General features: G+C 36.6%; 1 protein-coding gene across 1 annotated transcript in view; it reads left to right on the forward strand.

The window, feature by feature from the left end:
- Window positions 1-22,116, forward strand: part of ddb1 (damage-specific DNA binding protein 1) — a 103,881-nt gene that overhangs the window by 47,958 nt on the left and 33,807 nt on the right. Inside the window, exons 13-15 of the mRNA XM_051940430.1 lie at window positions 2,324-2,502; window positions 10,991-11,154; window positions 17,220-17,327. Of these exons, the coding sequence (XP_051796390.1) occupies window positions 2,324-2,502; window positions 10,991-11,154; window positions 17,220-17,327 (451 nt within the window). The remainder of the gene's footprint in view (window positions 1-2,323; window positions 2,503-10,990; window positions 11,155-17,219; window positions 17,328-22,116) is intronic.

Below are 22,116 nucleotides of genomic sequence, written 5' to 3' on the forward strand. Positions count from 1 at the left end.
TTAAATTTGTATTTCTGCCTCACCTGAGGAGCTTTTTCCACCGTCTCTGTGGGACATGAAATGCAAACAGACGGAGTTTGGCAGCAGCAGCAAAAAACTAGAAAACTGTGGAGGATTTATCCCTCGTTCATTATTTTAATCAAAGAACGTTTCTCCAAACTTGTGTTGCATCTTAAGTGATTGATTTTACATTAAGAAATTACAGTTTTTAATGGTTTGCAGTGGGAGTCGCCTCTAATCACCTGTTTTATTGTGTTAACACGTATTTTATAGTTTTTAGGACATATTTTTCTCGTTCTTAAGACTCATTTTGTAGGTTTTAAGTCGTATTTTCTAGTTTTTAAGACTTATTGTGTTGGTTTTAAGTTGTATTTTCTAGTTTTTAAGACTCATTTTGAAGTTTTTAAGTTGTATTTTCTTGTTTTTAAGACGTGTTTTGTAGGTTTTATGTCATATTTTCTAGTTTTTAAGACTCATTTTGTAGGTTTTAAGTCGTATTTTCTAGTTTTTAAGACGTATTTTGTAGCATTGGGATGTGTTTTGTAGTTTTTAAGACTCATTTTGTAGGTTTTAAGCCATATTTTCTAGTTTTTAAGACTCATTTTGTAGGTTTTAAGTCGTAGTTTCTAGTTTTTAAGACGTGTTTTGTAGGTTTTATGTCATATTTTCTAGTTTTAAGACTCATTTTGTAGGTTTTAAGTCGTAGTTTCTCGTTTTTAAGACGTATTTTGTAGCATTGGGATGTGTTTTGTAGTTTTTAAGACTCATTTTGTAGGTTTTAAGTCGTAGTTTCTAGTTTTTAAGACGTGTTTTGTAGGTTTTATGTCATATTTTCTAGTTTTTAAGACTCATTTTGTAGGTTTTAAGTCGTAGTTTCTCGTTTTTAAGACGTATTTTGTAGCATTGGGATGTGTTTTGTAGTTTTTAAGACTCATTTTGTAGGTTTTAAGCCGTAGTTTCTAGTTTTTAAGACGTTTTGTAGGTTTTAAGCCGTATTTCTAGTTTTTAAGACTCATTTTGTAGGTTTTAAGTCGTAGTTTCTAGTTTTTAAGACGTATTTTGTAGCATTGGGATGTGTTTTGTAGTTTTTAAGACTCATTTTATAGGTTTTAAGTCGTAGTTTCTAGTTTTTAAGACGTTTTGTAGGTTTTAAGCCGTATTTTCAAGTTTTTAAGACGTATTTTGTAGCATTAAGATGTGTTTTGTAGTTTTTAAGACTCATTTTGTAGGTTTTAAGCCGTATTTTCTATTTTTTAAGACGTATTTCGTAGGTTTTAAGTCGTAGTTTCTAGTTTTTAAGACGTATTTTGTAGCATTAAGATGTGTTTTGTAGTTTTTAAGACTCATTTTGTAGGTTTTAAGCCGTATTTTCTATTTTTTATGACGTATTTCGTAGATTTTAAGTCGTAGTTTCTAGTTTTTAAGACTCATTTTGTAGGTTTTAAGCCGTATTTTCTATTTTTTAAGACGTATTTCGTAGATTTTAAGTCGTAGTTTCTAGTTTTTAAGACGTATTTTGTAGCATTAAGATGTGTTTTGTAGTTTTTAAGACTCATTTTGTAGGTTTTAAGCCGTATTTTCTAGTTTTTAAGACGTATTTCGTAGGTTTTAAGTCGTAGTTTCTAGTTTTTAAGACGTATTTTGTAGCATTAAGATGTGTTTTGTAGTTTTTAAGACGTATTTTGTAGGTTTTAAGTCGTATTTTCTAGTTTTCAAGACGTATTTATAGTTTTTAAGACATTTTGGAGTTTTAAGACCCTTTTTCAATCGAAGTAATTTATTTTCTCTCTGTCACTATTTATGTCCAAGAATACAAATATTCCAGAGAAATTGATCATCATTTCACACAGTGAAGGGCACAGATATGAAAAGAATTAAATAAATGTGTAAAATTCGCATTTGAAAACGGCTGCAGATATGAGATGCAAAAATCAAACAATTAGTTTTTAGTTTAGTTTGAAAGCTCTTGAATAGTCTGTTTTTGGAAAGATTCATCCTTCATTCATTCTTTTAATCGAAGCGTGTTTCTTGGCACGTGTGCTGCGTTTTAGCTGACACATTTTCCATGAAGAAATTATGATTTTTGACAGTTTTCAGTGAGCTTTTAAACATGTGCATCAGTGTTTTTCTCAGCATCTGGTGAAGTAAATTAAATAATTAAATTGGAAGTCATTTATTTCCTCTCTGTCACTGTTTATTTCCAGAGAACTGAATCTTTATTTCAATCATTATAAATGTGCTCAGAACCACATAGAAACAACCAGGTTTCCTTTTACACGTCTCCCGGCTCCTCAGTTGATCTTTAAACTGTATTTTCCTGCAGATAACGTCGGGCTCGGTGCGGCTGGTCCTCCAGGACAGCAAAGCTCTGGTGAGCGAATGGAAGGAGCCTCAGGGCCGGAACATCAGCGTGGCGGCCTGCAACCACACCCAGGTGGTTCTGGCCGTGGGCCGGGCCCTGTACTACCTGCAGATCCTGGCCGGAGAGCTCAAACAGATCAGGTAATAAACCATTCACTCATTCAAGGTACGTCTGGACGGACTGACTGACCCCAACAGTCAGATAGAGGATAGATTAGTCAGATAGAGGACAGATCGGTCAGATAGAGGACAGATCGGTCAGATAGAGGACAGATCGGTCAGATAGAGGACAGATCGGTCAGATAGAGGACAGTTCGGTCAGATAGAGGACAGTTCGGTCAGATAGAGGACAGTTCGGTCAGATAGAGGACAGATCGATCAGATAGAGGATAGATCGGTCAGATAGAGGACAGATCGGTCAGATAGAGGACAGATCGGTCAGATAGACAGAGGACAGATCGGTCAGATAGAGGACAGATCGGTCAGATAGAGGACAGATCGGTCAGATAGAGGACAGATCGGTCAGATAGAGGACAGATCGGTCAGATAGAGGACAGATCGGTCAGATAGAGGACAGATCGGTCAGATAGACAGATAGAGGACAGATCGGTCAGATAGACAGATAGAGGATAGATCGGTCAGATAGACAGATAGAGGATAGATCGGTCAGATAGACAGATAGAGGACAGATCGGTCAGATAGACAGATAGAGGACAGATCGGTCAGATAGAGGACAGATCGGTCAGATAGAGGACAGGTCGGTCAGATAGAGGACAGGTCGGTCAGATAGAGGACAGGTCGGTCAGATAGAGGACAGGTCGGTCAGATAGACAGATAGAGGACAGATCGGTCAGATAGACAGATAGAGGACAGATCGGTCAGATAGAGGACAGATCGGTCAGATAGAGGACAGATCGGTCAGATAGAGGACAGATCGGTCAGATAGAGGACAGATCGGTCAGATAGACAGAGGACAGATCGGTCAGATAGACAGATAGAGGACAGATCGGTCAGATAGAGGACAGATCGGTCAGATAGAGGACAGATCGGTCAGATAGAGGACAGATCGGTCAGATAGAGGACAGATCGGTCAGATAGACAGATAGAGGATAGATCGGTCAGATAGACAGATAGAGGACAGATCGGTCAGATAGACAGATAGAGGACAGATCGGTCAGATAGAGGACAGATCGGTCAGATAGAGGACAGATCGGTCAGATAGAGGACAGATCGGTCAGATAGAGGACAGGTCGGTCAGATAGAGGACAGGTCGGTCAGATAGAGGACAGATCGGTCAGATAGACAGATAGAGGACAGATCGGTCAGATAGAGGACAGATCGGTCAGATAGAGGACAGATCGGTCAGATAGAGGACAGATCGGTCAGATAGAGGACAGATCGGTCAGATAGACAGATAGAGGATAGATCGGTCAGATAGACAGATAGAGGATAGATCGGTCAGATAGACAGATAGAGGATAGATCGGTCAGATAGACAGATAGAGGATAGATCGGTCAGATAGAGGACAGATCGGTCAGATAGAGGACAGATCGGTCAGATAGACAGATAGAGGATAGATCGGTCAGATAGAGGACAGATCGGTCAGATAGAGGACAGATCGGTCAGATAGACAGATAGAGGACAGATCGGTCAGATAGACAGATAGAGGACAGATCGGTCAGATAGACAGATAGAGGACAGATCGGTCAGATAGAGGACAGATCGGTCAGATAGAGGACAGATCGGTCAGATAGAGGACAGATCGGTCAGATAGAGGACAGGTCGTTCAGATAGAGGACAGGTCGTTCAGATAGAGGACAGATCGGTCAGATAGAGGACAGATCGGTCAGATAGACAGATAGAGGACAGATCGGTCAGATAGACAGATAGAGGACAGATCGGTCAGATAGAGGACAGATCGGTCAGATAGAGGACAGATCGGTCAGATAGACAGATAGAGGATAGATCGGTCAGATAGAGGACAGGTCGGTCAGATAGAGGACAGATCGGTCAGATAGACAGATAGAGGATAGATCGGTCAGATAGAGGACAGATCGGTCAGATAGAGGACAGATCGATCAGATAGAGGACAGTTCGGTCAGATAGAGGACAGTTCGGTCAGATAGAGGACAGTTCGGTCAGATAGAGGACAGTTCGGTCAGATAGAGGACAGATCGGTCAGATAGAGGACAGATCGGTCAGATAGAGGACAGATCGGTCAGATAGAGGACAGATCGGTCAGATAGAGGACAGATCGATCAGATAGAGGACAGATCGGTCAGATAGAGGACAGGTCGTTCAGATAGAGGACAGGTCGGTCAGATAGAGGACAGATCGGTCAGATAGAGGACAGATCGGTCAGATAGACAGATAGAGGACAGATCGGTCAGATAGAGGACAGATCGGTCAGATAGAGGACAGATCGGTCAGATAGACAGATAGAGGACAGGTCGGTCAGATAGAGGACAGGTCGGTCAGATAGAGGACAGGTCGGTCAGATAGAGGACAGGTCGGTCAGATAGAGGACAGGTCGGTCAGATAGAGGACAGGTCGGTCAGATAGAGGACAGGTCGGTCAGATAGAGGACAGATCGGTCAGATAGAGGACAGATCGGTCAGATAGACAGATAGAGGACAGATCGGTCAGATAGAGGACAGATCGGTCAGATAGAGGACAGATCGGTCAGATAGACAGATAGAGGATAGGTCGGTCAGATAGACAGATAGAGGATAGATCGGTCAGATAGAGGACAGATCGGTCAGATAGAGGATAGATCGGTCAGATAGACAGATAGAGGACAGGTCGGTCAGATAGACAGATAGAGGACAGGTCGGTCAGATAGACAGATAGAGGACAGATCGGTCAGATAGAGGACAGATCGGTCAGATAGAGGACAGGTCGGTCAGATAGAGGACAGATCGGTCAGATAGAGGACAGGTCGGTCAGATAGAGGACAGGTCGGTCAGATAGACAGATAGAGGACAGGTCGGTCAGATAGAGGACAGGTCGGTCAGATAGAGGACAGGTCGGTCAGATAGAGGACAGGAGGTGATGACTGTCCTCACTGTGTCATACAGTTACATGTGTTATTGTGCAGTGCTGTCAGATTTCTAACAGATATTTTGTAGTTTTTAAGATGTATTTTGGAGTGTTTTGGATGCATTTTCTGCTTATTAACACGTATTTTAGAGCAACAAGATGTCAAGACATTTTAGTTTTTTAAGACATTTTATGGTTTGAAAGACATATTTTATGGTTTTAAGACGTATTTTATAGTTATTAACACCTATTTTATAATTTTTGCAACGTTTTATTGCTATTAAGATGTATGTTATACTTATTATGACATATTTTATAGTTTTTAAGACATATTTTCAAGTTTTAACGACATGTTTTATGCCCCCCCAGAAAAATGTTGAAAATCAAGATGCAAAATGGGGCATTCTGGCACAATTTGGAGCACATTTTGTTGTATTTGTAGCCATTTACAAAAACTAAATGAAATAAAATTTTCATGTTTCTTTTCTAAAAATTAGTGATAGGGAGAAAATATGACAAATATAAACCCACTTGTCCTTGCGATCAAAACATGTCAACTAGTCCAGTCTGTTATTTTCTGGTCAGATTTCCACAAGCCATTCCAAAATGCCACATCAGTTCTTTTTACAAATTTGAAAAAGATGACAAAGGACTTGAATCTGGAATCAAGTGGTGACTTTTACTTTTTTTCTAAAAACAACTACATGTTAGGTACCAAATTCATTTTTATTTAGAATAAAAAGGTTATGTCATGACCTTCATTTTACTTAAAATGTGAAAGAAAACTCCAACTCTGGGTTAACAACTGGTTTTCTGAAGGAGTTAGTTCTGTTTTCAAAACTGTTACCTTTTTGAACACAGAAATAACTTCTTTAGAATACCAGTTGTTAACCTTGAGTTAGAATCCATAATTTTGCACTGTGATATGTGTCAGGCAGCTGAATTAAAGACTTTAAGTAAACATTCTTGAAAACACAAACACTAAATGTGAAAACATGCTGTCTTTATTACATGAGGCAAATCAAATATAAGTGGGGATTAATGTTGATCAATCTAAGCCTTCCATATATAGTGTTTCTATAATCGCGTTGGCAGTGTCGTTCTATTTTGAAAAATGCTTATCCAGATATCGAAACAGCCCGTCTGCAGTCCGCTGAACCGTTGAAATTACAGAATTTTTTTTCGGGCACTCTATAAATCATTTTATCAAAAGAAACTAGGAACTTTATATTCCGTTGAAATCATTTGTCTCATTCGGTATAACGGGTTTTGTCGCCTAAATGTTTTAACGGGAGCCATTTCTGCAGTCACTGTCAATTCGTATCGCCGCGGACAACAAAACGGTAAGCAAACTCAGTAAAGGAAGCGAGATCGATGCCTACACTGCGTTGCTCACTTTATTTTGATGACATGCGATAGTTTTGATACTTAATTTGACATATGTCTGTGATACACACCTGCTTTTATCCCCGAAAAACGAAACCATGGAGCGCTGCCGCTTCTTGTCCTCAATGGGGATGTGCCTGCTGTCTTCAGCCACGGCGAGACAAGGCTGCCATTCTGACTTGTTGATTTCAGCGGTAATATACCAGACTTATGTGTCAATGCTTTCTAATATTTACCATCACCCGGACCAGTGAGGCGGCAATGTCAGCAAAATTGTAATGAGGCGGTGGCCTATACCAGCAAGACGGCCTGCCTTATCGGTCATATAGGAGGGGAAACACTGTATTTTATAGTTTTTAATAAATATTTTGTTGTGTTTATACTGATAAATTTTTAAAAAATCATCTTAAATGTGATCACAGGTCAGATCCAGACATGTCTGAACAGAGATAAAGATGCTGCCATGAAGAATAATGATGTGACATTTATGTTAGAAAAAGTTAATTACCCAGTTTGAGATTCCTAAAATAACACCTCCTCCTCCAGAACTGATGAATATGCAAACGTTCCTCATTATAAAAGTTAAATTACAGGATACAGCATGTCTCCTATTTCAGAACCAGCCTCCAGTTTCCACATTACTCTTATTTCACTTTCTGCTTGGCTTCTGAATTCGCTGCAATGCTTTAAATCCTGCTTGCAAAGGCACCTGAAAGTAAAACAAGAGAAGTTTGCAGAAACTTTCCACTTTGGGCATTTAGGATTACAAAGCAGCCTCGCGGTATCGTACATCATTCATCACAACTACGGTCAAACCTTCAGGAGGATGAAAATGAGAATGTTAATGCAACAAAAAGGCCCAAACTCATGCATTGTAAAGGAACACAGCTGCTCAATAATGCAGGTATAGCAGATAATCGCTGTCTGCTGCGAGTGCTCATACTGTAATTACTTTACAGCCGTGCACTCACCTTAAATCCTCTAATATTTACTGAATTCAGTGACTGTCACAGAAAAACGACTGCATATTGATAGAAGTCAAACGCTGTTTCTCTGCTTGTTCCATCGTTTACTCTCGAGGCTTTATTTTCTCTGCAGCAGCCCTGGTGGTCACAGTTACAAGCTGTGAACAGAGGCTTTTTCTGCGTATCCGCGGCTTTTTAGGCTGCTGTAAAAGAGCCTCAAAGCAGTTTTTATTGCAGCAGAAGCTCAAACAGAAGCCACTCGACAGAAATACAATAAAACTCCAGCAGACTGTGACGCAAACACAAACTTTATGGAACATAAAAGGAGAAGAAAGTAAAATTAAAGGAAAAGAAAGAAGGAACTGTGAGTCAGAACTGCTGAGAATGTAGATTATCTGCCGCTAATTATATTAACTGTTTAATTAACCTGGAAATAGTCAAATATTCACTATAATATACTTAAAAAAGACCAAATTTCAGCAACCATGGCTTTTTTGTTGTATTAAGACATTTTATAGTTTTTAAGATGTATTTTATAGTTTTTAAAATATTTTTTCTTTTTTAAAATTTATATTTTAGCTTTAAGATGTATTTTGTAGTTTTTAAATCATATTTTATTATTTTTAAGACTTTTTCAATATATTTTATAGGTTTTAAGTCGTATTTTATAGTTTTAAAGATGTAATTTATCGTTTAGAAAACATTTTATAGCTTGAAGATGTATTTTATTTTTTTACAACGTATTTGAGACATATTTTAAATCTTTATATTGTGTTTTATAGTTTTAAGACGTATTTTATCATTTGTATAAATGTATTTTATCACTTTTAAGATGCATTTTATCATTTTTATCATGTGTTTTATCATTTTTAAAATGTGTTTTATCATTTTTAAAATGTGGTTTATCATTTTTAAAATATATTCTATTATTTTTAAGATGTGTTATCATTTTTAAAATGTATTTTATCATTTTTAAGATGTTTTATCATTTTTAAGATGTGGTTTATCATTTTTAAAATGTATTCTATTATTTTTAAGATGTGTTTTATCATTTTTAAAATGTATTTTATCATTTTTAAGATGTTTTATCATTTTTAAAATGTGTTTTATCATTTTTAAAATGTGTTTTATCATTTTTAAAATGTGGTTTATCATTTTTAAAATGTGTTTTATAATTTTTAAAATGTATTTTATCATTTTTAAGATGTTTTATCATTTTTAAAATGTATTTTATCATTTTTAAGATGCATTTTATCATTTTAAAAAATATTTGATCATTTGTAAAATGTGTTTTATAACATAAGACATATTTAATCATTTTTAAGACGTATTTCATCGTTTTTAAGACGTATGAGCTGTAAATCAGAACTTCTGAGAATACAGTAAATTAATGTTTGATTTATTACATTTTAAGACCCTTGTCTGCTGCTAGTTATATAAGCTATTTAATTAACCTAGAAATAGTCAAATATTCATTATAATGTGTTTAAAAAACTAAATTTGAACAACCTTTGTTATTTAAGATGCTGCAGAAAATCAGTTTAAAGCAATTTTCTTGCAACAGAGGCTCAAACACAACCACCCGACAGAAATATAATAAAAGTCCACCAGACTGCTGCTCCAGTTAAACACAAACTTTATAGTACATAACAAAAGGAGAAATTAAAATGAGGGTGAGATAATGAAGGAACAGTGAGTCAGAGCTACTGGGAATACGGCAAATTAATGTTTGATTAATTAAATTTTCAGAAAGCTGCTCTGCTGGGTAAAACTATGTCTGCTACTAATCATATTAACTATTAAATTAACCTGCAATATTTACTATAATTTGATTTAAAAGCTGAGTTTGATCACAAAATAGAGTCAAAATGTATTTAATGACAAGACATGGAGACTTCTGCTGTTAATTACCAATTATTAGAAAGCTTTTACGTGTTCGTAGAAATAGAAGTTATGGCCAATCGAAGTTGACTAAAGGTAAAAAACGAGAAGAAAACGGTTGAAAAAAACTGTAAATGTAAAATAATTTATCGCCAAATGGACATCTTGAGTCATGGTTATGTTGATTAAATCTGAGATCATAAAAGATCGAAGTATCATCTAGTTGTGTGCAAAGTTTCAATATCTTTCCATGGTTTAACACTATAAAATATATCTTAATGCTATAGAATATGTTGTAAAAACAAAAAAATAAAATGCATCTTAGAACTTCAAAATACGTTTTAAAAGCCATGAAATGCATCTTAAAAATTCTGAAATACATCTTAACACAACAAAATACGTAGATCTTGAAGTGTCGAGGTCGATGAAGTTGGTCGAGGTTGATAAAGGCGATTGAGGTTGGTAAAAGCGGTCAAGGTTGGTAAAGGTGGTCAGGGTCGATAAAGTCAATCAAGGTCTCCAGAGGCGGTTGGGGTCGTAAAGGCGTCAAGATTGGTAGAGGGCAGTAGAGGCGGTCGAGGTGGGTAAAGTCGATCAAGGTCTGTAGAGGCGATCAAGGTCCGTAGAGGCACTCAAGGTCATAAAGGTGGTCATGGTCGTAAAGGCAGCCGAGGTCAGTAGAAGCAGTCAAGGTCGGTAGAGTCGATTGAGGTCGTAAAGGTGGTCTAGAATCGTTAACGCAGTTGACTTCGTTAAAGGCGGTCGTGGTTGGTAGAGTTGGTCGCGGTCTGGAAAGGCTGTCGAGGTCGTTAAAGGCGGTTGAGGTCGATCGACTTTGGTAAAGGCAGTTGAAGTCCTTAAAAACATTCGAGGTGGGTAAAAGTGATTGAGGGCAGTCAAGGTGGGTCAAGGTCGGTAGAGGCGGATGAGGTAGGTATAGTCAGTTGATATCTGTAAGGTCGGTCAAGGTCGGTAGAGGTGGTCGAGATCCGTCGAGGTGGGTAAAGTTGATTGCGGTCGGTAAAGGCTGTCGAGGTCGGTAAAGGCTGTCGAGATCTGTAAGGTCGGACAAGGTCTGTGAAGGTGGTTGAGGTCTGTAAAGGCTGTCAAGGTCAATAAAGGCGGTAGAGGCAATCGAGGTCAGTAAATCTGAACGTCTCAACTTCATTAGAAGAAGTGTGATTTGTAAATCAAAGAAGGCAGAATGTTTTGAAGGAAATAAATGTTTGGCAGCTTTGGTAGGAATTCACAGCTCAACTCATCAATTCTCAGTTTGCATTTCACACGAGAAACAACAAACTTCTGCTCATTTAGTCAAAGTTCTGTTGACCTTCAGTCCTCTTCATCTTTTCCTGCAGCACCACAGAGATGGAGCACGAGGTGGCCTGCCTGGACATCACTCCTCTGGGAGAGGCCGGTGGAGAATCTCCGCTCTGTGCCGTCGGACTCTGGACCGACATCTCGGCCCGAGTTCTGAAGCTGCCCTGTTTCACGGCGCTGCACAAGGAGATGCTGGGCGGAGGTGAGACATGAGAAGCTGTTTAAGGTCATGAGGAGAGGAAGGAGGTGGATGGAGGGGATGTCGACTGGAGTTTATTTCTGGGACTCGTACAGCGTCCCGACGGAGCCACAAAAAGCGAGATGAAACCTCTGGAAATAGCTAAAAGCTCCCCACGTGAATAATTTCTAGATTCACTGTGGCTGCAAAAATGACCTAACGGAAACATTTTTATAATTTATCAACAAGTAAAGTTTACTTTTTATCAGAAAAAAATAAGTCAATCTACTAAAATATGTGCAGATTATGATTGAAATTAAAAATTAAAGGTTGAGCAGCTGTTTTTGTACAAAATAGGAACTCCCAATGCCGTTACGTAATTAAGCAATGTGACACAGAAAGTTAAATTCACTTTCCTCACAGTTATACCTGACACAGGAAGAAGAAAATGTAGATTTTAGAGGAAAAAATATCCAAAATGCCTCCTGGATGAACCAGTGATGATAGAAACTGGAAGTATGTGTTCCTCTCTGATGGTTTACGGTTAAGAAAATGGTAAATAGATGCAAAGCAACAGTTTAATAATGAAGGAACGAAGCTCGATACCTTTTCTCATATCTGTGAAGGAAACATGAAGCCAAGAGGCAATTAGACATATTTTGTAGTTCTAAGCTGTATTTTATAGCATTAATACATAATTTATTATGACAGATTTTTGAGCATTAAGATGTATTTTGTAGTTTTTCAAACATATTTTGTAGTTTTTAAAACTTTTTTTTAATTTTATGGACGTATTTTATTGTTTTTAAGACATTTTGTAGTTTTGAGATTTTTGAAATATTTTTTATAGTTTTAAAGACATATTTCACAGCTTTATTATGCATTTTATGGCATTAAGATGTATTTTGTAGTTTTTGAAAATGTATTTTGTATTTTTAAAAACATATTTTGTATTTTTAATGCTTGTTCTTTAATTTTTTTAAAATATTTTGGAGTTTTAAAAATGCATTTTATAGTTTGTAGGACATGCTTTACTAACTTTAAGATGTATTTTCTAGTTTTGAGATGCATTTTGTAGCTTTAAGGCCTTTTTTATAGTTTTTAAAATGTATTTTATATTTTTTAGGTGGTATTTCATAGCTTTAAGACTGTTTCCATCGAGGTGCAGGACTTTATATTGCAGTGAAAAATGAGACACAGTGAAGAAAAATGCAACAAAAATGTTATTTTTATGCAAAAATGTAAACATTCAGCAGTTAAATGTTCTAAAATGTGAAATTAAGCTGCTTTTTCTTGTGTTAAAATCACTGTAAATGGAATATATTTGAATTCAGGACTTGATTTTTGGAGAAATTATCAAATTTCATGTAATTTTTTCGCAACTGCAAGCCTTATTTTTACTGCTGGGTTCATGCAACATGTCTGAAAGTGGATTTTGTCACTTTTGGAGCGTCCAGAAAGTGAAACTGTTCCTTTAAAATGCCCGGTAGATGACTCAGTGAGTGTGTAACAGAGCAGCAGCAGCTCCAGTAGGTTCATTAATATCCTGAAATATCCTCTTTCCCCTCAGCCAGCTCTGCATTTAGGCTGCATTTAGACGCTAACTGTTTAAACTGGAACTCTTAAATATGCAGGCGAAGCAGCTGAACACTGGTGACGGTTAAACTCATGAAAAAGTCAGCAGTGCTCTGAGTTTCCTGACATGTTGGACTCTGACTTCCAATTAAAAGCTTCCTCAGTGAACAGCATCTCCACGCTGTCACCACGGATTTTATTCCTGCTGTCGACTGACGGCTCAAACTTCAGCGACTCTCCTTAAATTAACCCGACAGTCTGACGGCAGAAACCCAACATGTTTCAGTTTAGAGCACCTGCAACTTCTAATATTTCATCCCACTCGCCCACAAATCATTGATTTCTCATGGAAGCCTTTCATTTTCTGCATTTATTTCTGTCCTCCTGAGCCGCAATAGTTTTTAAGATGTATTTTATAGTTTTTAAAACATTTTTTAAAATCATTTTTAGGACGTGTTGTATAGCATTAAATCGTATTTTGTAGGTATAAGACAAATTTTGTAGTTTTTAGGACGTATTTTATAATTTTTAAAAAGTATTTTTTAGTTTTTAAGACGTATTTTTAGCATTAAGCATTTTATAGATTTAAAGATGTATATTATGGCACCAAGACATATTTTATAATTTTGAGACGTATTTTATAGGTTTTTAGACAGATTTCATGGCATTAAGACGTATTTTACAGTGTAGAGACAAGTTTTATAGTTTGTCAGACATATTTTATAGTTTTTAAAACGTGTTTTATTGTTTTTAAGTCGTTTTTTAGATGTATTTTATAATGTTTTGGGACATATTTTATAGCTTAAGACGTATTTTGTAATTTAAACTTATTTTATACTTTTCAAACTCATTTATACTTTTTAAAACATACCTTATACTTTAAAAGCCGTACTTTACAGCTTCTGCACTCCACTGACACCTCAAACTTCGACTCACCTTAAAGAAACCCGACAGTCTGACGGCAGAAACCCAAAATGTTTTAGTTCCTCTGACGGTGTTTCTGCTTGTAGAACCTCAACAGGTTTTAGTTTCTCTAACGATGTTTCTGACTGTAGAACCTCAACATGTTTTAGTTTCTCTGACGGTGTTTCTGACTGTAGAACCTCAACATGTTTTAGTTTCTCTAACGGTGTTTCTGACTGTAGAACCTCAACATGCTTTAGTTTCTCTAACGGTGTTTCTGACTGTAGAACCTCAACATGTTTTAGTTTCTCTAACGATGTTTCTGACTGTAGAACCTCAACATGTTTTAGTTTCTCTAACGGTGTTTCTGACTGTAGAACCTCAACATGTTTTAGTTTCTCTGACGGTGTTTCTGACTGTAGAACCTCAACATGTTTTAGTTTCTCTAACGGTGTTTCTGACTGTAGAACCTCAACATGTTTTAGTTTCTCTAACAGTGTTTCTGACTGTAGAACCTCAACATGTTTTAGTTTCTCTAACAGTGTTTCTGACTGTAGAACCTCAACATGTTTTAGTTTCTCTAACGGTGTTTCTGACTGTAGAACCTCAACATGTTTTAGTTTCTCTAACGGTGTTTCTGACTGTAGAACCTCAACATGTTTTAGTTTCTCTAACGGTGTTTCTGACTGTAGAACCTCAACATGTTTTAGTTTCTCTAACGGTGTTTCTGACTGTAGAACCTCAACATGTTTTAGTTTCTCTAACGGTGTTTCTGACTGTAGAACCTCAACATGTTTTAGTTTCTCTAACGGTGTTTCTGACTGTACAACCTCAACATGTTTTAGTTTCTCTAACGATGTTTCTGACTGTAGAACCTCAACATGTTTTAGTTTCTCTAACAATGTTTCTGACTGTAGAACCTCAACATGTTTTAGTTTCTCTAACGGTGTTTCTGACTGAAGAACCTCAACATGTTTTAGTTTCTCTAACGGTGTTTCTGACTGTAGAACCTCAACATGTTTTAGTTTCTCTAACGGTGTTTCTGACTGAAGAACCTCAACATATTTTAGTTTCTCTAACGGTGTTTCTGACTGTAGAACCTCAACATGTTTTAGTTTCTCTAACGGTGTTTCTGACTGTAGAACTTCAACATGTTTTAGTTTCTCTAACGACGTTTCTGACTGTAGAACCTCAACATGTTTTAGTTTCTCTAACGGTGTTTCTGACTGAAGAACCTCAACATATTTTAGTTTCTCTAACGGTGTTTCTGACTGAAGAACCTCAACATGTTTTAGTTTCTCTAACGGTGTTTCTGACTGTAGAACTTCAACATGTTTTAGTTTCTCTAACGATGTTTCTGACTGTAGAACCTCAACATGTTTTAGTTTCTCTAGCGATGTTTCTGACTGTAGAACCTCAACATGTTTTAGTTTCTCTGACGTGTTTCTGACTGTAGAACCTCAACATGTTTTAGTTTGTCTAACGGTGTTTCTGACTGTAGAACCTCAACATGTTTTAGTTTCTCTAACGTGTTTCTGACTGTAGAACCTCAACATGTTTTAGTTTCTCTAACGGTGTTTCTGCTTGTAGAACCTCAACAGGTTTTAGTTTCTCTAACGATGTTTCTGACTGTAGAACCTCAACATGTTTTAGTTTCTCTAACGGTGTTTCTGACTGTAGAACCTCAACATGTTTTAGTTTCTCTAACGATGTTTCTGACTGTAGAACCTCAGCATGTTTTAGTTTCTCTAACGGTGTTTCTGACTGTAGAACCTCAGCATGTTTTAGTTTCTCAAACGGTGTTTCTGACTGTAGAACCTCAACATGTTTTAGTTTCTCTAACGGTGTTTCTGACTGTAGAACCTCAACATGTTTTAGTTTCTCTAACGGTGTTTCTGACTGTAGAACCTCAACATGTTTTAGTTTCTCTAACGGTGTTTCTGACTGTAGAACCTCAACATGTTTTAGTTTCTCTAACGGTGTTTCTGACTGTAGAACCTCAACATGTTTTAGTTTCTCTAACGTGTTTCTGACTGTAGAACCTCAACATGTTTTAGTTTCTCTAACGGTGTTTCTGACTGTAGAACCTCAACATGTTTTAGTTTCTCTAACGGTGTTTCTGACTGTAGAACCTCAACATGTTTTAGTTTCTCTAACGGTGTTTCTGACTGTAGAACCTCAACATGTTTTAGTTTCTCTAACGGTGTTTCTGACTGTAGAACCTCAACATGTTTTAGTTTCTCTAACGGTGTTTCTGACTGTAGAACCTCAACATGTTTTAGTTTCTCTAACGGTGTTTCTGACTGTAGAACCTCAGCATGTTTTAGTTTCTCTAACGGTGTTTCTGACTGTAGAACCTCAACATGTTTTAGTTTCTCTAACGGTGTTTCTGACTGTAGAACCTCAACATGTTTTAGTTTCTCTAACGGTGTTTCTGACTGTAGAACCTCAACATGTTTTAGTTTCTCTAACGGTGTTTCTGACTGTAGAACCTCAACATGTTTTAGTTTCTCTAACGATGTTTCTGACTGTAGAACCTCAACATGTTTTAGTTTCTCTAACGGTGTTTCTGACTGTAGAACCTCAACATGTTTTAGTTTCTCTAACGGTGTTTCTGACTGTAGAACCTCAACATGTTTTAGTTTCTCTAACGATGTTTCTGACTGCAGAACCTCAACATGTTTTAGTTTCTCTAACGGTGTTTCTGACTGTAGAACCTCAACATGTTTTAGTTTCTCTAACGGTGTTTCTGACTGTAGAATCTCAACATGTTTTAGTTTCTCTGACGTGTTTCTGACTGTAGAACCTCAACATGTTTTAGTTTCTCTAACGTTGTGTTTCTGACTGTAGAACCTCAACATGTTTTAGTTTCTCTGACGTGTTTCTGACTGTAGAACCTCAACATGTTTTAGTTTCTCTAACGGTGTTTCTGACTGTAGAACCTCAAACATGTTTTAGTTTCTCTAACGGTGTTTCTGACTGTAGAACCTCAACATGTTTTAGTTTCTCTGACGTGTTTCTGACTGTAGAACCTCAACATGTTTTAGTTTCTCTAACGGTGTTTCTGACTGTAGAACCTCAACATGTTTTAGTTTCTCTAACGTGTTTCTGACTGTAGAACCTCAACATGTTTTAGTTTCTCTGACGGTGTGTTTCTGACTGTAGAACCTCAACATGTTTTAGTTTCTCTAACGGTGTTTCTGACTGTAGAACCTCAAACAGGAGAGCTTCTGCTTAAATATGTTTTAGTTTCTCTAACGTTGTGTTTCTGAGCACCTGTAACTTTTAATATTTCATCCCACCCACCCACAAATCATTGATTTTTCATGGAAGCCTTTCTTTTTGTAGGTGTTTTTCTCTGCTCCTAAACCAACCAGCGTTTCATCGGCGTTGTTTTGATGTAATTGGCCTCCAGTCAGACAAAACCAATGTTTAGGAAATAAAAGCATATAGAAGACTTCATATTTATCCTGCAGCATTCAAATCTGACCACCCAGTGTGGACAATGAGCTGATAGATTTTAGTGTCAGACTGGTTTCTGTGGTCGTTTATCACGGCGGTGGCTCCAGAGTCCAGGAGAATAAATGACTTCTCTGTCTGTGTGTCCTCAGAGATCATCCCTCGCTCCATCCTAATGACCACCTTCGAAGGCAGCTACTATCTGCTCTGTGCCCTGGGAGACGGAGCCCTCTTCTACTTCGGCCTGGACCTGCAGACAGGTAGGTGTTCACTCTTCTACTTTGGACCTGCAGACAGGTAGGTGTTCACTCTTCTACTTTGGACCTGCAGACGGGTAGATGTTCACTCTTCTACTTTGGACCTGCAGACGGGTAGATGTTCACTCCTCATACTGGTAGACGGCCTCCAGGCAGAGCCACGCGCAGCCGTCTGACAACACTGACACTTTTAGAAGCTTATTTCATGCAGACTTGCATAACTGCCGGCTCTATATTTGGATGTAGAGGAGGAGAAACTTTATAGCCTGGAGAAATCTGTGGTTTCGATGTTTGATTGAAAGCCTGTGAAGGTCTAGGAAATGTGAAGCTGCAGTGATTTATATGTCAACTTTTACAAAGTTCAGTTAAGAAATGCCCAGAAACTGCTCTAAATTCAGAGGCTAAAGCCATTTTTCTACAAAAATATAAACATTTAACAGCTCCATGATCTCAGATGTGACATTGTTTTGTTTTTTTTTCTAGTCTTAAAATTACTGTAAATTGAAAATATTTGGCTTCTGGACTTTTAAAAACATCCAAAACATCACATTTGATGCATCTGTGTCATCTGTATTTTAGCATCATTTTGTCGTTTTTGTGTTTTTAGCATCATTTTGTCATGTTATTTTAGCATCATTTTGTGTTATTTTAGCATTGTTTTCTGTAATTTTTGTGTTATTTTGGCATAATTTTGGGTCATTTTTGTGTTATTTGATCGTCCTTTTGTGTTATTTTATCATCTTTTTGTATCATTTTTGTCTTTAAGTTATTAGCATCTTTTTGTGTCATTTTATCATCTTTTTGTATCATTTTTGTGTCTAAGTTATTTTAGCATCTTTTTGTGTCATTTTTGCGTTTTAACATCGTTTTGTGTCTTGTCTTTTCGTGTTGATCATTTTCTGTCATTTTTGTGTTATTTTGGCATAATTTTGGGTCATTTTTGTGTGATTTTAGAAACCCTTTCTTGTTGTTTTATTTAAAAATCCTTTTGCTTAATTTGTGTTTTATATTTTCATCCCTTTGTGTCATTTTTGTTTTATTCAAGCATCGTTTTGTGTAGTTTATGTCTTTTGTGCCTTTTTTCTGTTATTTTAGCTTCTTTTTATGTAAATTTTGTCTTAAATTATCATCCCTTTGTGTCATTTTCTTAACCCTTTTTTGTCTTTTTGTTATTTTAGAATCCATTTGCTTCATTTTTATGATATATTAGAATCTCATTGTGTCATCTGTGTCTTTTATTTAATCATCCTTTTGTGTTAGCATCATTTTGTGTCACTTTTGTGTTATTCTCAGCACAACAGATAGATTTAGCTGTTTTTATTCACAAAGTGTTCCGGCAGTGTGTCAGAATGTGCTATTATTTGGTATTTCTGCTCCAAATGGAAGCGTCAGAGGCTGAACTTTAGGTCTGGCTGTGGGTGAAGCTCATAAACACCTGATCCTGGACTATATTTAGGTCAGGAGAGGTTTTTATTAGACCCTTCCTCCTACTGGATGCTCAGGTCTTTGTGATGAAGCCACATATATATATATAGAGAGAGAGAGAATGTGTAATGGCAGAGCCTCAGAGTGAGGTCACTGTGATGATGTCATCCAGTCCAGACTCCAGCTGATGTCATTCTGCAGGTAAAAGTCCATTAAGACCAGATTTTATGCTGTTTTCAACAGCTGTGCAGTAAAGGTTCAGTCTAGACTGAAGCTGACGTCAGTTATTATTTATCTTAATGTGTTCCGTTGTTTAATTCTTTCTTCTGTGAGCAGAATTAGTTGTTGTAGAATAGAAAATGCTCAGCTGCTGTGTTATTGTGAAATCTAATGCACTCATTAGTTTGGCTCAGATCGCAGCAGTAGATGGAGTTAGTAGAGGTCAGAGGGGAGAAATACGACGACGGCAAAGTAGTGGAGATGAGTGTCATTACTGCCTTTTTATGTGATTTTTTTGTTATTTTAGCATTGCTTTGGGTCATTTTGTGGTCATCTTTGTCATTTTTGTGTCATTGAAACATCTTTTTGTGTGATTTTTGTGACTTAAGTGTCGTTTTGTGTCATTTTTGTGTTATTTAAGCCTCTATTTATGTCACTTTTGTGTCATTGAAGCATCATTTTGTGTGATTTTTGTGACTTGAGCATCGTTTTGTCATTTTTTTGTCATTTAAGCATCCTTTCATGTCATTTTTTTGTTATTTAAGACTATTGAGGTCATTTTTTGTCATTGAAGCATCCTTTTATGTCGTTTTTGTGTTGTTTAAGCCTCTATTTATGTCATTTTTGTGTCATTGAAGCATTGTTTTTACTTCATTTGTGTGTTTTTATAGCATCCTTTTGTGTCATTGTTATGGTTTTTTGTGTTAAACATAATTTTGTGTTATTTTAGTATCGTTTTATGTGATTTCATGTCTTTGTGTCATTTTTGTGTTATTTTAGCATAATTTTGTGTCTTTGTGTTATTTTAGCATCGTTTTATGTGATTTTTGTGTAATTTTTTGTTATTTTAGCCTCCTTTTGTCTTTAAATTATTTATCCTATGTTCCAATAATCTCTGTTACTTCTTTAATTCATAATTGTATTAATAGAATTGGTAGTTTTGGTAGAATATATGCGGCATATCCTTAAACGTATTCAGCGTGTCCTTATTCTAATGAATAACTTATGATGTTCTCGTTGTATTCTCTCCTGTCAGTGGGTGTGAAGTCATTAGACAGCAGGAGAACACTCAGGAAAACTAAATTGACTTTGAAAAACTGCTGCAGCTTCTTTAGAACAGCAGCTTTATGAGATGTTCCTGATGTTCTGTAGTTACCAGAAGTAGTCCAAGGAAGGACAAGCAGAGTAACGGTGTTGTGGACGCCGAAGGCTGATTAATGAGAGAATCCTGACCTGTGTGGTTTGATCTCAGAAGGACAAAACTGGTGAAAACTTTATGAAGGCTGAGATAGAACAGAGCAGTACATTACAGCTGATTCCTACAGTGTCAGGCAGCTGGAAGTAGTTTTATTAATCAGTAATCAGCAGTAGAGATGTTCAGATGAAGTTTTTGTGTCTCTGATCCAACCTGAGTCATTTAATGTTTATTATCTGCCGACACCAAGCTCCAATCTGATGCTACTACCCCAGATAATTTAACAGCTCCACCAGGTGGAGCTGTTAAATAATATAGAGACTGGAGGAGGAGTTCATGTTGAAGCAGAGAGGATTATGGGGGATTTAGCTAGCAACGGGCACCATGGCAAAGATCTATGTGAAACCTCATGACTAGAGGGAAAAATGACACAAAAGGATGCTAAAATAACAGAAAACACAAAAATGACACAAAATGACATAGAAAGATGCTAAAATAACACAAAAATGACACAGAAGGATGCTAAAATAACACAAAAATGACACAGAAGGATGCTAAAATAACAGAAAACACAAAAATGACACAGAATGATGCTAAAATAACACAAAAATGACACAGAAGGATGCTAAAATAACACAAAAATGACACAGAAGGATGCTAAAATAACAGAAAACACAAAAATGACACAGAATGATGCTAAAATAACACAAAAATGACACAGAAGGATGCTAAAATGACACAAAAATGACACAAAAAGATGCTAAAATGACACAAAAATGACAGAAGGATGCTAAAATGACACACAAATGACACAAAAAGATGCTAAAATGACACAAAAATGACAGAAGGATGCCAAAATAACACAAAAATGACACAAAAAGATGCTAAAATGACACTAAAATGACACAGAAGGATACTAAAATACCACAAAAATGGCGCAAATGAATGCTACGATAACAAAAATAACTCGAAAATAACAAAAAGGATGCTATAATAACACAAAAATGACACAGAAGGATGCTAAAACTACGAAAAACACAAAAATGACAGAAAACGATGCTAAAATAACACAAAAATGACAGAAAACGATGCTAAAATGACACAAAAATGACACAAAACAATGCTAAAATAACACAAAAATTATACAAAAGAATGCAGAAATAACAATACATGAAAATTACAAAAAATTACACAAAAATGACGAAAAATTGCACAAAAGAATGCTAAAAAACAACACAAAAATGCCACAAAATAATGCTTAAATAACAAAAACAAGTGGATGCTAGAATAGACCAAAATGCTGTCAGTCCTAACAGTCCATCTCCACTACTCTGATGTCATCGTTTTTCTCCCCTCTGACCTCCACTACCTCCATCTTCTGGTTTATTAGTTTTTACAATAACAGTGGCTGAGTTTCCTTTTGTTTTCAGTTTGATTAAAACACGTCCTGGTCTAGCTGTTTCTTCCTGTTTACACACAGGTTTCTATAATTACCTGAACGTTAGTCTATTAACTTCTCACTGGACTGTAAAGAAAACCCATTAGCAGTTAATTTAGCGGTGATTCTTCGTTTGTGTATTAATTATATTTGTGTGTACGGTACATTTGGCAGACATCAGCTGTTTGGGCCTGGATGGAACCGTGATGGTCTTTATTAACGACCGAAGACGTTCTAATTAAATTATTCTGCTCATATTTAATATTTAGTCATCGTTTTCTAAAGTAGTGCACACTGTGGAAATCAGACCAAAGTGTTTGACAACTACAAAACTTTATGGCTCCAGTTTGTGAACGTTCTGTAGGTGGAACCTTCTAGTAAAGATCCAGTAGAACTCTGAATGTAGTGTTAGAGTAACACACTTTCTGTTGTTTTTGTGTCATTTTGGGGGATTTTGGGACATATTTATGTTATTTAAAAGTCATTTTGTCAATTTTGTGTTATTTTAAAATCAT

This window comes from Acanthochromis polyacanthus, chromosome 2 (genome assembly GCF_021347895.1).
Source record: "Acanthochromis polyacanthus isolate Apoly-LR-REF ecotype Palm Island chromosome 2, KAUST_Apoly_ChrSc, whole genome shotgun sequence".
Lineage (NCBI taxonomy): Eukaryota > Metazoa > Chordata > Actinopteri > Pomacentridae > Acanthochromis > Acanthochromis polyacanthus.